General features: G+C 41.6%; 1 protein-coding gene across 1 annotated transcript; it reads left to right on the forward strand.

The window, feature by feature from the left end:
* The first annotated feature begins 804 nt into the window (after positions 1-804).
* top2a (DNA topoisomerase II alpha) lies at positions 805-13,899 on the forward strand. Its single transcript, XM_053413775.1, has 35 exons — positions 805-1,001; positions 1,706-1,855; positions 2,070-2,160; positions 2,279-2,342; positions 2,478-2,623; positions 3,532-3,629; positions 3,726-3,938; positions 4,584-4,757; positions 5,103-5,204; positions 5,335-5,472; positions 5,562-5,700; positions 5,792-5,949; positions 6,211-6,336; positions 6,487-6,597; positions 6,965-7,070; positions 7,212-7,321; positions 7,516-7,608; positions 7,697-7,811; positions 7,899-8,020; positions 8,464-8,612; positions 8,761-8,992; positions 9,077-9,211; positions 9,327-9,527; positions 9,616-9,811; positions 10,018-10,109; positions 10,208-10,369; positions 10,480-10,563; positions 10,739-10,930; positions 11,076-11,196; positions 11,420-11,584; positions 11,911-12,091; positions 12,185-12,240; positions 12,330-12,467; positions 13,020-13,246; positions 13,362-13,899. Exons 1-35 carry the CDS (start codon positions 984-986, stop codon positions 13,518-13,520), a joined length of 4,764 nt encoding a protein of 1,587 aa, XP_053269750.1. The 5' UTR covers positions 805-983; the 3' UTR covers positions 13,521-13,899.
* Positions 13,900-13,947: the final 48 nt, after the last annotated feature.

The following is a 13,947-nucleotide window of genomic DNA, read 5'->3' on the forward strand; positions in this document are numbered from 1 at the left end:
CTTTTCTGCCCATAGTCCAAGTTTCTGCCACTAGTCCACCGCTTCTCCATTATTATTATTCGTTCATCTCAAAATTCTCAGTCGGGAATGATGTGATCTGACTTTTATCTAATTTTGTAAATTGCGAAAAACAGCGGAACCTTCAATAGGAGCCTTCATCCCTGAAACCAGTGACAGTGTCAGTGGTCATAGATCATAGGAATCTCTGATGTCTCCGACAGTTGCAAAGTTGAAAGTATTGATTTCCCCTTTTTCAAGCTGGACCCCAGCCAGTCTGTGTCTCTCTCTCTCTCAAACGGACCCAGTCTCTGGACCCGAGAGGAAGTATGCTGCACACATTCAACATTTCTAGGGAGGAACTTTCTATTAATTTATTACTAAGCTGTTTGTTCAGTATATATCGTGCCTATGCAGAGCTTAAATATGATGGGTACAGCAGTGTGGTTGAAGTTATAGGACAGACTTTCAGGCATAATGGCATTCAAATCAATATCCTCCCCTCTAACACACACATACACCTTTTATGTAGTTTCATAAACGTGTCTGAGCTTGACCTCCATTAGCCGTGAAAAATAACAATAAAGAAATCGATTAACACCAAAAGCTTGTATCCGCATTGGTCAGTTATGACAAATCAGGCCAGAATGGACAGTTTTAATGACCTTTCCTCTGGATATATTTCCTTGGAAGCTGAATGGCCGCGAGTCACAACAAGGGCGGGCTCATACCTTATCTGCCGTCGGTGATTGGTTGTTTTTACGGCGGAAGGAAGACGGATATACGTTCCTCATTGGAGAGAATCATCAGACGGCCCTTTGCCGGATTGGTCCGTACACTTGGCGCGAGAGGTTTCCCTCAAAGTTTTGAATTTTCAAACTGGTTTCTTGATTCTCCATCGACCTGCAAGCTGCTGTGGTTCGGAGTTAGCACCGAGTCGGTGAAACAAGTATTTTAATAAGCGTTTGTCGGTAAAAACAGGAAGAATGGCGGACCCACTGAAGGTAATGTTTGTATTTGCTGCTTGCGCATGTTTGTATTTGCTGCTCTCGCACGGTGAAGCTAGCTTACAGCTAGTTCTAGTGCTCGCCGAACGATGAACTCGATGCTAACGGACAAAGTTAGCCAGCTGAAGTCGTACACTAGCTGAACGCATGCACGCAATTACTATTGTCGCTGTTTAAAAAGAAGCAAATGTAGTTCATTCAAATTGCACCGGTCAAGAAAACTACATTCCTCCATGTGTGCATTGAGGAAAGAAGAGTCCGTCTCCTCCCCGACACATGGTCAAAGCTAAATATTTACATTAAGCAGCTATTTAGCTAACGCCACAGGTTTGTATTAATGTACTTGGATTTATACTGCGTGTCAACAACGTCTTTGCTCAGCGGTATTTACAAACTGGTGCAAATGGTGCGTGCTATTGTAATGTACAGTTATAACAAGCGAAATACAAACATAATTCTATTTCCCCTTCTGATGTGGCAGTGAGCCACTCGATGAATCGGATCCCAGCAGACTGTGTGTAGATTATTATTAGTGTTTACCTAATGGCCTGAGTTTTCGCCATGTCAACATTAACATTTAAAATTCAAATAATCGATAGGAGACTGTTTGAGCATTATCTAACACGGCAGATGTTGGTTTGTAACACAGACAGAATAAAACATCAGGAAATTCACATTGCATTTCACTCTGTCGCTTGCAGCAAACCTTTGCTGACAACAAGCCATTGGAAAAGACAAAGAAAGATCCCAAGAGGATGTCGGTGGAGAGGATCTATCAGAAGAAGACGCAGCTGGAGCACATCCTGCTCCGGCCGGACTCCTACATAGGCTCAGTGGAGCCTGTGACCCAAGTAAGAAGTCGCACAGCAACCACACCTGTGTCTTCTTAAAGGGAATAGCTTCTCTAGCTATCTTCTATTGATTTTAAGACCTCCAGTATATCTCACTTAAGCTAATGTAACTTACGCACTTGCTGCAAAGTTGCATGATATCAATAACAAGATTAAAGCCACAAAGGTTAATATTTTATGAAATTGATGCATCTTTATCCTTCTTCTTTTTTAGCAAATGTGGGTGTATGATGAGGGTGTTGGAATGAACTGCCGTGATGTCGTGTTTGTTCCTGGTCTTTACAAGATTTTTGACGAGATCCTTGGTGAGTGAACAGCTCTCATACTTTTAGATGATGCACATTCTAAAAAAAGAGAAAATTTTTGCCATCCCACTTTGGACCTACGATAATTAATCTATTTGTTTTTATATTCTTCCTACAGTTAATGCAGCTGACAATAAGCAGCGGGACAAGAGCATGTCCAGCATCAAAGTCAATATTGACGTGTGAGTAATATGAGACGGTACACCCAGAATATTTAATATTCTTACCCCAGTGTCTCTTCGACAAGTTGTCAAAAAAAAGCTCTTTGTATTCCTAGAAGAATATAATGAAATATGATTGTATTTTTTCCCTCTTAGTGAAAACAACACCATCAGTGTGTGGAATAATGGGAAGGGTATTCCTGTGGTGCAGCACAAGGTGGAGAAGGTCTTTGTGCCTGCTCTCATCTTCGGACAGCTCCTCACCTCCAGTAACTATGATGACGACGAGAAGAAAGTCACTGGTGAGACTAGTTGTGAAACAACCATTTTGTTTGATGACAGTGCCCATGCGACATATCCATTGATGAACGTTGAAGAAAATACAATGTTTGAAGAACCTGGGTTTTATTTAAGTAGTTTTTGTTCATCTTGCCTATTGGTCATGATAGCATTTATCTCACCATTGACCTTTCTCAGGTCTTGGCCTGTGATAACAATGCTAGACAACTACATTACATTTACAATAAACAATAATATCTGAAACATTTATTAGTAAGTTAAAATTACAACAAATTCTCCTTGTATGTTTTATGAGGTGGCCGAAGGTCCTTAAATTCACAATGGTTGGGTCTAATCTGTTAGTCCACTTCACCTTTATTATTTCTCTGCTGTGCCAGACCGAAGTATTGTTAATTCTAGCTACATTGTTTCATTTGTCTGTTTCTAGTCAATTTGAATACATTTAACAAAAAGCCAGTCTAGCTAATTTATGAACATTGTGAAATGCATCTTTATCGACAAGTGATGGTAAATGCCAGTGCCTGAAAGTACATATGAGGTAAACTGCACTCTATCAAAATTCTGTTTACCATGGGACAGTGCGGATCAACGTGGTGGAGTCTAACAGACATAAATGTGTTTACTTTGAAAATACTATTTAAGATTTTGACGTGGTTCCCTTGCACATTTGAATTGTTAATAGCTGTAGACACAGTTAATTAGAATTATATGGGCTCCATTAAAGTGCAGATCCAAAATTAGTTTTTGTCATAATGGAGGGCTAAACTGAGCATCCGGTAGTAAACAGTATTTAGAGTCACATATAGAGCTTATAATAAACTTCCCACTGCCAGGTTTGGTGTTTTATCAGAAGAACCTTTTCCAAACCAGCATCCTAATCCTCATCTCTTCAACAACACTTGTTTTTTAGGTGGACGTAATGGATATGGTGCAAAGCTTTGCAATATCTTCAGCACAAAGTTCACTGTGGAGACTTCCTGTAAACAGTCAAAGAAATATTTCAAGCAGGTGAGGAGGAGACGAAATTATGTTTACCCCTTTTCTTTTCAGCTTCATTTAAAAGTGAAAAATTTCATTTTAAATGTATGTCCGTTTATTCTACAGACTTGGTACGACAACATGGGCAGGACAGTAGATGCTAAGATCACAGCCTTTGAAGGAGAGGAATACACATGCATCACCTTCAAGCCAGATCTACCCAAGTTCAAGATGAGCAGCTTGGACAAAGATACGGTTGCACTGATGACCAGGAGGGCCTACGACATTGCTGGAGCCGCTAAGGGTGTCCGTGTGTTCTTCAATGGCAAGAAGCTGCCAGTAAGTTATTTGACTGTTTCAGTTTTTTAGAAAGTATTCAGACTACTATATATTATTTGGGGCATTTATGAAATCTTTTTTTTTAAACATTTTCAATTGTTACACAGCTTCGATGTCCGATGTATTTTAAATGATACAAACGGCAATAACAAAATCCCTCTCTCTACCATTTCTAACTGCCCATCGATTGAGTTTGTTTATGTGCGAGGGACAGGGCTCACTAATCAACACACTAAATACTTTCAATTAGCCAGAGTTGGCTGTATGAGCTAATCTTCATCCATTGTACCTAGCAAGTTTTCACAAGGCCATCTGAACTTAATGTTCTATTTATATAATTACAAATGGCAATGGATAATTCCTGTGCATTTTAGATACCATCCAAACCAACTATACAACAAATCCATAATTAAAACCCCAGATCCCCTAAAAATAAGCAACTTAACCAGAATAAAAAATTATCCAATGCCACACTAAGAATACAAAGCCTAAAATATACATGTAAACTAAACTACATGAGATAAATTTGAATGATAACAAGTTGGGTTTGCTTTCAGCCACATCTTAAGTTTATATGCAAAGGTTCGATTAGCTCTTTGGATTTTGCTGATGATCCCATACGTTTGTATATTAATTGTTCTCCAGGTTACGGGCTTCCGAAGCTACGTGGACATGTATGTGAAGGACAAGGTGGATGAGCTTGGTGAGCCCCTCGTCATCATCCACGAGGCTGTGGATGAGCGCTGGGAGGTCTGCCTCACCATGAGCGAGAAAGGTTTCCAGCAAGTCAGCTTTGTCAACAGTATTGCCACGACCAAGGTATTGCTACATTCTAATGCGTTAACTGTGTGTTTGTGTGTTGCGGAGTGATTGATACATGAGTCCGGGTTACGACCCTCATGCCTTACCATCATTTAATTTTTTTAAGTGATCTATTGGAATACTGATTGTCAATTCTGATTTGATGTATTTCGTCAGCCCTGATAAAATTCAATTCTTAAATCAGCTATGAAGCATTTTATGGCTGACTGATCTAGTAGACCAGGGTTCTCTGGCATCTAAGTACAAGTTTGGCTTCTCTCCCAGTCACTTAGCGTCACTGTGATCAAGACTTATGACATTTATTCTGTAAAAGGGATCTAATGTTTGTCCTTTGGACCTCAGGGAGGGAGGCACGTCGACTATGTGGCTGACCAGGTGGTCAAGAAGCTTATTGAAGTGGTGAAGAAAAAGAACAAAGCTGGGGTGGCCGTCAAGCCTTTTCAGGTACAGTCATCATATATTATATTTATTGTATAGTGAAGCTGGAATTGAGTGATTATTGTTATTATATTGAGATGATAAAATACTCAGTTTTACAAAAGATATGACCCTGTATTATTCACTCCTTCTGCAGGTGAAGAACCACATGTGGCTGTTTGTCAACTGCCTGATTGAGAACCCCACCTTTGACTCTCAGACCAAAGAAAACATGACACTGCAGCAGAAGAGCTTTGGATCCAACTGTAGTCTCAGTGACAAGTTCATCAAACAGGTGCTTATAAAAAAAACAATGTTTTATTGTTTACCTCAAAGTTGTATTTCTTCAGATTCCTGATTACCCTTCATTTCTGTTCCCAACAGGCCACATCCTGTGGGATTGTGGAAAGTATAATGAACTGGGTGAAGTTCAAAGCTCTATCGCAGCTCAATAAGAAATGCTCAGCTGTCAAGCACACCAAAATCAAAGGGGTACCAAAACTAGATGATGCTAATGAAGCAGGTATTGTCTACCAAACCCATTCTTTCCTCTTTAAATACAGTTTGGCCATTTCAAAAGACAAATGATCGGTAATAACCATGTTTTCTGGCAGGTGGGAAGAACTCCATTGGCTGCACTCTGATCCTTACTGAGGGAGACTCAGCCAAAACACTGGCTGTGTCTGGGCTTGGAGTTATCGGCAGGGACCGCTATGGCGTCTTTCCACTGAGGGGAAAAATGCTTAATGTCCGGGAGGCCACTCACAAACAGGTGAGGCCCAGACAGAAATGTGTCCGCTATTAGATGGCAGCATACTGTTTTTGCAGATCCATACAGATTCTTAGATGGTGTCGTGAAACACCATTATAATGGGTTCAATCAAAGAAAACCCCATTTATTGATAATTTGAGTAGAATATTTTGAGGTAACGGAGAAAAATGTCTTATTTTCCCGAATAGTAATTTTTAATCATCTAATTCTTTAAGTTTACCCAACAGCTGAAAGTGACTCTTTTTGACTCTTCCCTCTCAGATTATGGAGAACGCCGAGATAAACAGCATCATTAAGATCATCGGTCTTCAGTACAAGAAGAACTACAGCGACCCAGAATCCCTCAAGACTCTGCGTTATGGCAAGATCATGATCATGACAGACCAGGTGTGCTTTCATCACGTACCGATGTGTTTGATTTACTTAACCAATATTTGTTCTATTTATTGAAAACCTTTTTTATGACCAATGTTTAGAGGTTAAGTTTATTACTTGTATTAAATATATTTATATGAATGGACTGTCTTCTTGTGACAGGATCAAGATGGCTCCCACATTAAGGGCTTGCTGATCAACTTCATCCACCATAACTGGCCGTCTTTGCTGCGCCATAACTTCCTGGAAGAGTTCATCACCCCCATCATCAAGGTACCAAAATTCACTGGATGGGTTGATATTAAATCTTGGTTGTAGAGGCCAGTAAATCACAGGGATAAATAGTTTGGTTGTATGACTTGTTCTGCTCTAATCACTTTATTATCATAAATATTATTATTGTTATTATATTATTCAAAGTTGGAAAATAATGTGGAGATGTAACCGGATAACTGAATTATTGTCGATTTTCAGCCCGATAGTCTTTCTATATGTATTCTGCTTGAATTTGCAACAATACTGCCATCTGGTGTCAAAAGCCTGCAACACTCTATTGTTGGTTTTGGTCTGTCTAAAATGTTGACATAAGAAAATACGAAGACAAAGTGTTTGAAGAGGTCTTTTATTTCTCTCTCTGTAGGTGACTTTCAAGAAAAGTCAGCAGGCTTTCTACAGTATCCCTGAGTTCAAGGAGTGGAAGGATGGTCAGGCCAACCACAAATCTTGGAGAATAAAATACTACAAAGGTTTGTTACAAACCCCTGTGTGGTAGTAAGATAGACAAGTAAGCAACACTCTACACCTGACTATTGTCATGGTTAAAGGTCTGTGTATTAATAATTCTTCATCCAAGAAGCGATCTCACTTTGTGGAATTTGTCATCACAGGTTTGGGAACCAGCACATCGCAGGAAGCCAAGGAGTACTTCTGTGATATGAAGAGACACCGTATCCCATTCAAGTATGCTGGTCCTGAAGACGATGAAGCCATCACCCTTGTAAGATGTTACACATCTCTTCCTCATTTTCATAGTGTGATATGCGTCTCGGGCATCACAACAATCTTGGCAAACATTTTTGATATCACGTAATGTACACCCACATGATACAATTTAATTCATCACAAATTTCTTGCTAGGATACAATTAGTGTTGGGAATGTAAATAATTACACTTCTTGTGTCTTTTTTTAGGCCTTTAGCAAAAAGAAAATAGATGAGCGGAAAGAGTGGCTGACAAATTTCATGAACAACAGGCGCCAGCGCAGAGAGCACAACCTGCCCGAGGTAACGTCCCACTCACTGTCAACCACTATGTGATTTTAGTTCTGTTATAAGTGAAGATTTACTCTTATGTTTGGCTGTCTCTTCTCAGGACTACCTGTACGGTCAGACCACAAAGTCCCTCTCCTATAACCAATTTATCAACAAGGAGCTGGTACATTTCTCCAACTCTGACAACGAGAGGTCACTTCCCTGCCTGGTGGATGGTGCGTGAAATGATCATGTTCACCTTAAATAAAGAAATGTAACTCATAAGAAATACTGAGAGAGTCTAACGTGTGTGTGTGTGTCAGGTCTAAAGCCTGGCCAGAGGAAGGTGTTGTTCTCTTGCTTCAAGAGAAACGACAAGCGTGAAGTCAAGGTGGCCCAGTTGGCTGGCTCAGTTGCTGAGATGTCGGCATACCACCATGGAGAGGTGAGATAACTTCACCCTTTAATGAGCTTGTGACTCAGTTTACACCACAGAAGACTTTTGTTAACTAGCTTCCTTTAGCTGTTCAGACATGTCCTGCGGATAAAGTCAGGAGAATTGGAAACAGAGTTTACCCACAGTCCTCCTTTCACACATACACAACACAGTGGGAGGTTCTCAGCACAGACGCTTTCAAAACAGCCACAAATCCTCTGCATTATTCAGGCGAGAGGTGGGAATTTTCTTGTCAACACACAGACACCGGTGTCGGCTCTTATCGCCACAAACTCACTAGACATTTTTGTCTGTGTTTTCTTTGTTTATCACGCTTCTTTTTCACAAGGAGGTATTTGTTTTTTGTCTTTGCGTCTGTCTTTGCTTATTTAAACTTATTTAGTTTCATTAACTCTAACGATGTACTTCTTCACAACTCTTCTCATTTCCAGATCTCTCTGATGATGACCATTGTTGGTTTGGCCCAGAACTTTGTAGGAAGCAACAACTTGAACCTGTTGCAGCCTCAGGGTCAGTTTGGAACCAGGTTGCACGGTGGCAAGGACTCTGCCAGCCCTCGTTACATCTTCACCATGCTCAGGTCAGCCGCCTTCTCGCATCTACAAAATAGTCCAAATCCTTTGGCTTCCTGGTTTGAAACCTACCTGGTTTCAGAATGTACAGGAGTTCATTTCATGGTTTATTTAGTCTGATTAACATAACAATCCTTTCACTGTATGTCCCTCCAGCCCTCTGGCCCGCCTTGTTTTCCCAGCTGTGGACGACAACCTGCTCAAGCACAACTTTGATGACAACCAGCGCGTAGAGCCAGAGTGGTACATACCCATCATCCCCACTGTGCTGGTGAATGGAGCCGAAGGTATCGGCACAGGTTGGGCCAGCAGGATCCCGAACTTCAACATAAGAGAGATCGTCGCCAACATCCACCGAATGCTCAACGGCGAGGAGCCGCTGCCCATGGTGAGGACAGGAAGTGGCTGCTGTTGCTCTCTAAAACAATTTTCTGAAACAGATGATGAGGGGAATTCTTTTTTTTTTGCATAGCTTCCAAACTACAAAGGCTTCAAGGGCACAATTGAGCAGTTGGCGGAAAACCATTACATGAACACTGGCGAGGTCGCCATCATTGATTCCACCACCATCGAGATATCTGAATTGCCTGTCAAAACTTGGACCCAGGTCAGTTTTTTTTAAACTTCATCTTTCTTAAGTATGTTCTATCATGTACATATTTATTCAGCAGTTAGGGCTTTGATTACTTATATGTAATTTCATGTCATTCTGTGTTCCTTAGACCTACAAGGAGAACGTTCTGGAGCCAATGTTGAATGGCACAGAGAAGGTTCCTCCTCTGATCACCGACTACAAGGAGTACCACACCGACACCACTGTGCGCTTTCTGGTCAAGATGGCAGAAGAGAAGCTGATTGAGGCGGAAGCTGCCGGCCTCCATAAAGTCTTCAAACTGCAGAGTCCCCTCACCTGCAATTCTATGGTAATGGCTGCCACATACATGCACACAGCTTATATTCCCAAAGGAGTGAAAAAGTCTTCTAAAAACATCCCGTATTTTTTTTATATAGGTTCTGTTTGACCATGTTGGCAGCCTGAAGAAGTACGAGTCTGTGCAGGATATTCTCAAGGACTTCTTTGAGTTGAGGATGAAGTACTATTTGTTGAGAAAGGACTGGTTGGTCGGCATGCTGGGGGCAGAGAGCTCCAGACTCACCAATCAGGCCCGCTTCATCCTGGAGAAAATTGAGGGCCTCCTGGTCATTGGTTAGTGGCATGTTGCAAGTTATTGTTTAGAGTACACCATGTGGCAATTTAAGTCAAAGACATGCAAACAAGAAAAATAGATATTTGTATTTGTAAATTTTTGAGATCTAAAAGTTTGTCTTAGGAAGCCTCAATTTAGAGCATAATTGTTGCCATTATTACTGAGACCTGTTATTTGTGTATCAACTCTGTTTACCTACTTCTAGAGAACAAGCCAAAGAAGGAACTGATCCGCATGCTGCAGCAGATGGGCTACGACTCAGACCCAGTCAAGGCTTGGAAACAGGCTCAAGAGAAGGTGAGTCAATTTGCTCCAACTGGTTTTCAGTGAGGAATGTTGAATGCTCAGCCCCCACATGTGCAAAACCAATTATTTATTTGTTTTCATGCTTTTAGAATGAGGAGCACCTGGAGGAGGAGGAGGGGGGGGAGGAGGAAGGAGGAGAAGAAGAGAAGGAAGACCCCAGTGCGCCGGATTACAACTACCTACTCAGCATGCCCATGTGGTTCCTGAGCAAAGAGAAGAAAGAGGAGCTGTGCAAACAGAGGGATGCTAAGGTCTGATGTTCAGCTCTGCCACAAGCTCACTGATAGTCAAAATCTAATCTTTAACATTCGAATCTATCATCTAAACTTTGCCCGTTTTTCACTCAATTGCTTTTCTACAGATAACAGAGCTGAACACCCTGAAGAAGAAGTCACCATCAGACTTGTGGAGGGAAGACCTTGCTGCTTTCTCTGAGGAACTAGTGGTATTGACTCTTAATTTTTCTCTTGGTTTCTTCTCTCATAATGTGGCTAACTGACATATCATTATATACATATTGAGCGTTGATCTGAGCTTTGAATTCTGATTACGTTCCGTGTTGTCACTGGACACTTTCCCCACCTTAATCTTCTTCTGCTCTTGTTCTTCCTTATTCTCAGCGCGTTGAGGCCAAAGAAAAGGAGGGTAACGCCATGCCAACCACAAAGGGGACTGGAAAAGGCAAAGTCGTGAAGGTGAAGCAGGAGACTCTGCCCACTCCCCAGGGCCGCCGAGTCATCCCACGGGTCACCAGTATCATGAAAGCTGAGGCCAGCAGGAAAGCAGAAGGCAAGAGGGGCAAGAAGATCAAGGTAGGTCTCTTCAAATTTCGTGTCTCTTGAAGATCCTTATTTGTGAATTGGGGTGGTAGTTGAATCATCCAAACCCTGTCTCTATCTTGCTGTTGCACAATCCCCGATTGTAAGATGTTGCTTGACTTTGTTATTGTGGTTGCAGGGTGAAGATGTTGTGGTGAAGATGGAGTTTGGCGAAGATGCAGAGAACGCAGAGCCAGAGGAGGAGCCTAGCTTGGCCGCACGACTTGGCAAGAAAACTAAAACTCAGCCAAAAGTTAAAGGTAGAGAAAATGTTACGCTACCATGTTTTAATGCAGTAGCCATCACGGACCATGTGACTTTCTGTTTGCCCAGCTCTGATGTAAAACCTGTGGTCTGTTATTTTTTTTATTTTAATTTGAAAGCCAGTAAAATATTCCCCTTTCATCTCAAAGTACTGTTTAAAAAAAGCTGGATTGTGTTTATATTAAATATAACTAAAAAAATAAACATATTTCTCTTCAGCCGCATCAAAGCTAGGCAACCAGACCACCATTCAGTTCAAGCCTGCTGCCAAGAAGCCCAAGAAGGACCCGTGGTCAGGGGACGAGTCTCAAGATCTGTCCAGCGGGGACATGGAGACAGAGGAGGAGGTGGTGGCCAGGGAACGCGTCGAGCGTAGAACTAAAGGTGAGTCTGAGCCCAATCCCCCTCGTCAGTAAGAGTTAAGACGAGTGTATTGAGATATTTCTCATCATATGAAAAGGCTGCTTGCTACTACACCCTGCGTACTCAGCAGTTTGTTTGAAGTGCTTCCCTTACAAAGACCATGAGATGTGACATTCCAGACTCGTTTTGGTATTTTGAATTACAACAGAGATAGAACTCATTTCCTGAGTCCCTCCGCTCTTATCTCAATCTACTTCTAACTTGATGACTGATCTATTATGAGGTAGACTCTTGTATAACAACCCCCCCCCCATAAAATCAACCCTTTCTGTTTCTTTGCTCTTCAGCTGCAGTAAAGTACAGCGTCTCTGACAGTGAAGATGACTTCGATGACTGGGGGAAGAAGGATGCTCCAAAAAGAAAAGCGGTTGTCAGTGATGACGAATCCAGCTTCACCCCAGACAACAGCATCGTGGTCGACAGTGAAATGGACTCTCCAGCGCCACCACCCAAAGTCCCAGAACCTGCGTGAGTATGAGACAACAGCCTCGATCAATAGAGCTTCTTGCCCATTGAGTGTCTTTCTGTTTATTTACCTCATATTTCCTCATTTCTATGCAGGAAGAAAGTGACAAAGCCCAAATCAACTGTGAAAAAGGCTGAGACCAAGTCGAGCTGTAAGTGTTTTCCCAGCAGAGCCGTGTGATGAGTCTGATAAAATGTTGAGCCTGATATTCAACTGGTTTCTCTTTGTGGGTCTGTTCAGCTCAGTCCGATGATCAGGTGCCTGCGTCCAAGGCTCCAGTTCAACGCAAAACCAAAGAGGCTGCGCCCAAGAAAGCTGCAGCTGCCAAGAAAGCTGCAGCTGCCAAGAAACCAGCTGCTCCCAAGAAGAAGGCTGCAGGTATTTGTTTATTTCATTAAAAGGAACAATTCACATTGAACAGTCCAACATGTAAATGTGCCAGATTTAGCCATGCCGGCTACTTTATAACTGCAGGTTGAATAAACATACAAATTACACATTAACACGTGTATGATAAACAGAATTACATGCAGAGCCTTAGCATGAATAAAGAACAAGGACATATGAAAACATTTACAATGGATTGCGGAAGGTAGAAAACTACAAATGATTGGTAAAACAATAATATGTGTTAATAAGTTAAAAAGTGGGAAAAGTAAAAATAATAAAACACGTGTGTAACCTAAGTATGAGGAGCTTAGTGCTGCTTGTATCATACAGGATAAAGAGCAAATGTATAGTTTTAATAGAGGAAATATTTATTTTTAGCATAAAATTGTAGTTACAGTTACGACACTCACAAAAGTTAAATTTGTAATATGTGTGATGTATTTCTAGACTTCGTATAGATTAGACACTTCAGGTGAGTGATGCATGTTAGCCAATTCCCATATTTGAGTGTGGTTTGTTTTTCTTGTTCTTTTCTCTTAGATGCGAAGCAGCCGTCGATCCTGGAGGCTCTCTCTAAGACCAAACCTTCCTCCAAAACTGCCTCCAAGCCCTTCTCTTCGTTTGACTCCAGTGATTCAGAAGCTGATGTTAAAGCTACAAAGGCGAAGGTGGCTCTCAAGCGGAAACAAGTCGTCAGTGACGACTCCGACAGCGGCTCCGACAACCTCATGTCCCGCCTCAAGGCCAAAATGGCCGCAAGCACCAAGGTCAGCATTCACTCTGACTTCAGATTTTTCCATGGAAGTCTTTAGAGGCTTATGTAGGACTGATTTTCCAGTCTCTTAACACCTTGTTTGTGCCTGAATATTTTCTTTGGTATAGAAAACGAAGAAATGGGAAGAGGACGACAGCTTCCAGGTTTCAGATCAGGAGGCAGCAGAACCTACCAAAGCCCCAGCAGTGAAGGAGAAGCCCTCACGTGCCCGCAAACCTGTCGCCTACGTCCTGGACTCCGACTCCGACTCAGATGAAGACTTTTAAATTTTGCCTCCAAGTTAAACTCGTTTTTTTTATTCAAGATTAAGTTCTTTAGTAACTTTAACACGTATGTTGTGCCATGTGTTTAAAACGGCTTCACTTTAATAACTTGGGGTATGGTGGCTACGCACCCAGAGCCTGAATACGTCCTGTAGAGGCTCAAGTTTCTGGTCTGTTGCACAGCAAAGAAAACGAGTTTTAAAACATATTTGTTTGTGTTGTTTGTTGACCTGTTTCTGTGTGTTGGTCACGCTTTAAGCCTGAAAATGTATTACTTGAAAGTTCCTCTGTTTGCAATCCCATGATGTTTTGTCCTGTAAATATTTCAATGGCTGTTTGTTTTTATACATAGAAAAAAATAAAGCTAACGTGTTTGTACTGATTTGTGTTCTCGTGGAATTACAATTTGCATGAAAATCTTGCTCGACCG

Source organism: Pleuronectes platessa, chromosome 21 (genome assembly GCF_947347685.1).
Source record: "Pleuronectes platessa chromosome 21, fPlePla1.1, whole genome shotgun sequence".
In the NCBI taxonomy this organism is placed as follows: Eukaryota; Metazoa; Chordata; class Actinopteri; order Pleuronectiformes; family Pleuronectidae; genus Pleuronectes; species Pleuronectes platessa.

What these genes read in the sequence shown, in the direction of transcription:
- top2a (XM_053413775.1), top strand. An exon ending in GTGACAAGTTCATCAAACAG is followed by an intron (nt 5,473 to 5,561) that starts GTGCTTATAAAA and finishes TGTTCCCAACAG; the next exon opens with GCCACATCCTGTGGGATTGT. An exon ending in CGTCGAGCGTAGAACTAAAG is followed by an intron (nt 11,585 to 11,910) that starts GTGAGTCTGAGC and finishes TTTGCTCTTCAG; the next exon opens with CTGCAGTAAAGTACAGCGTC.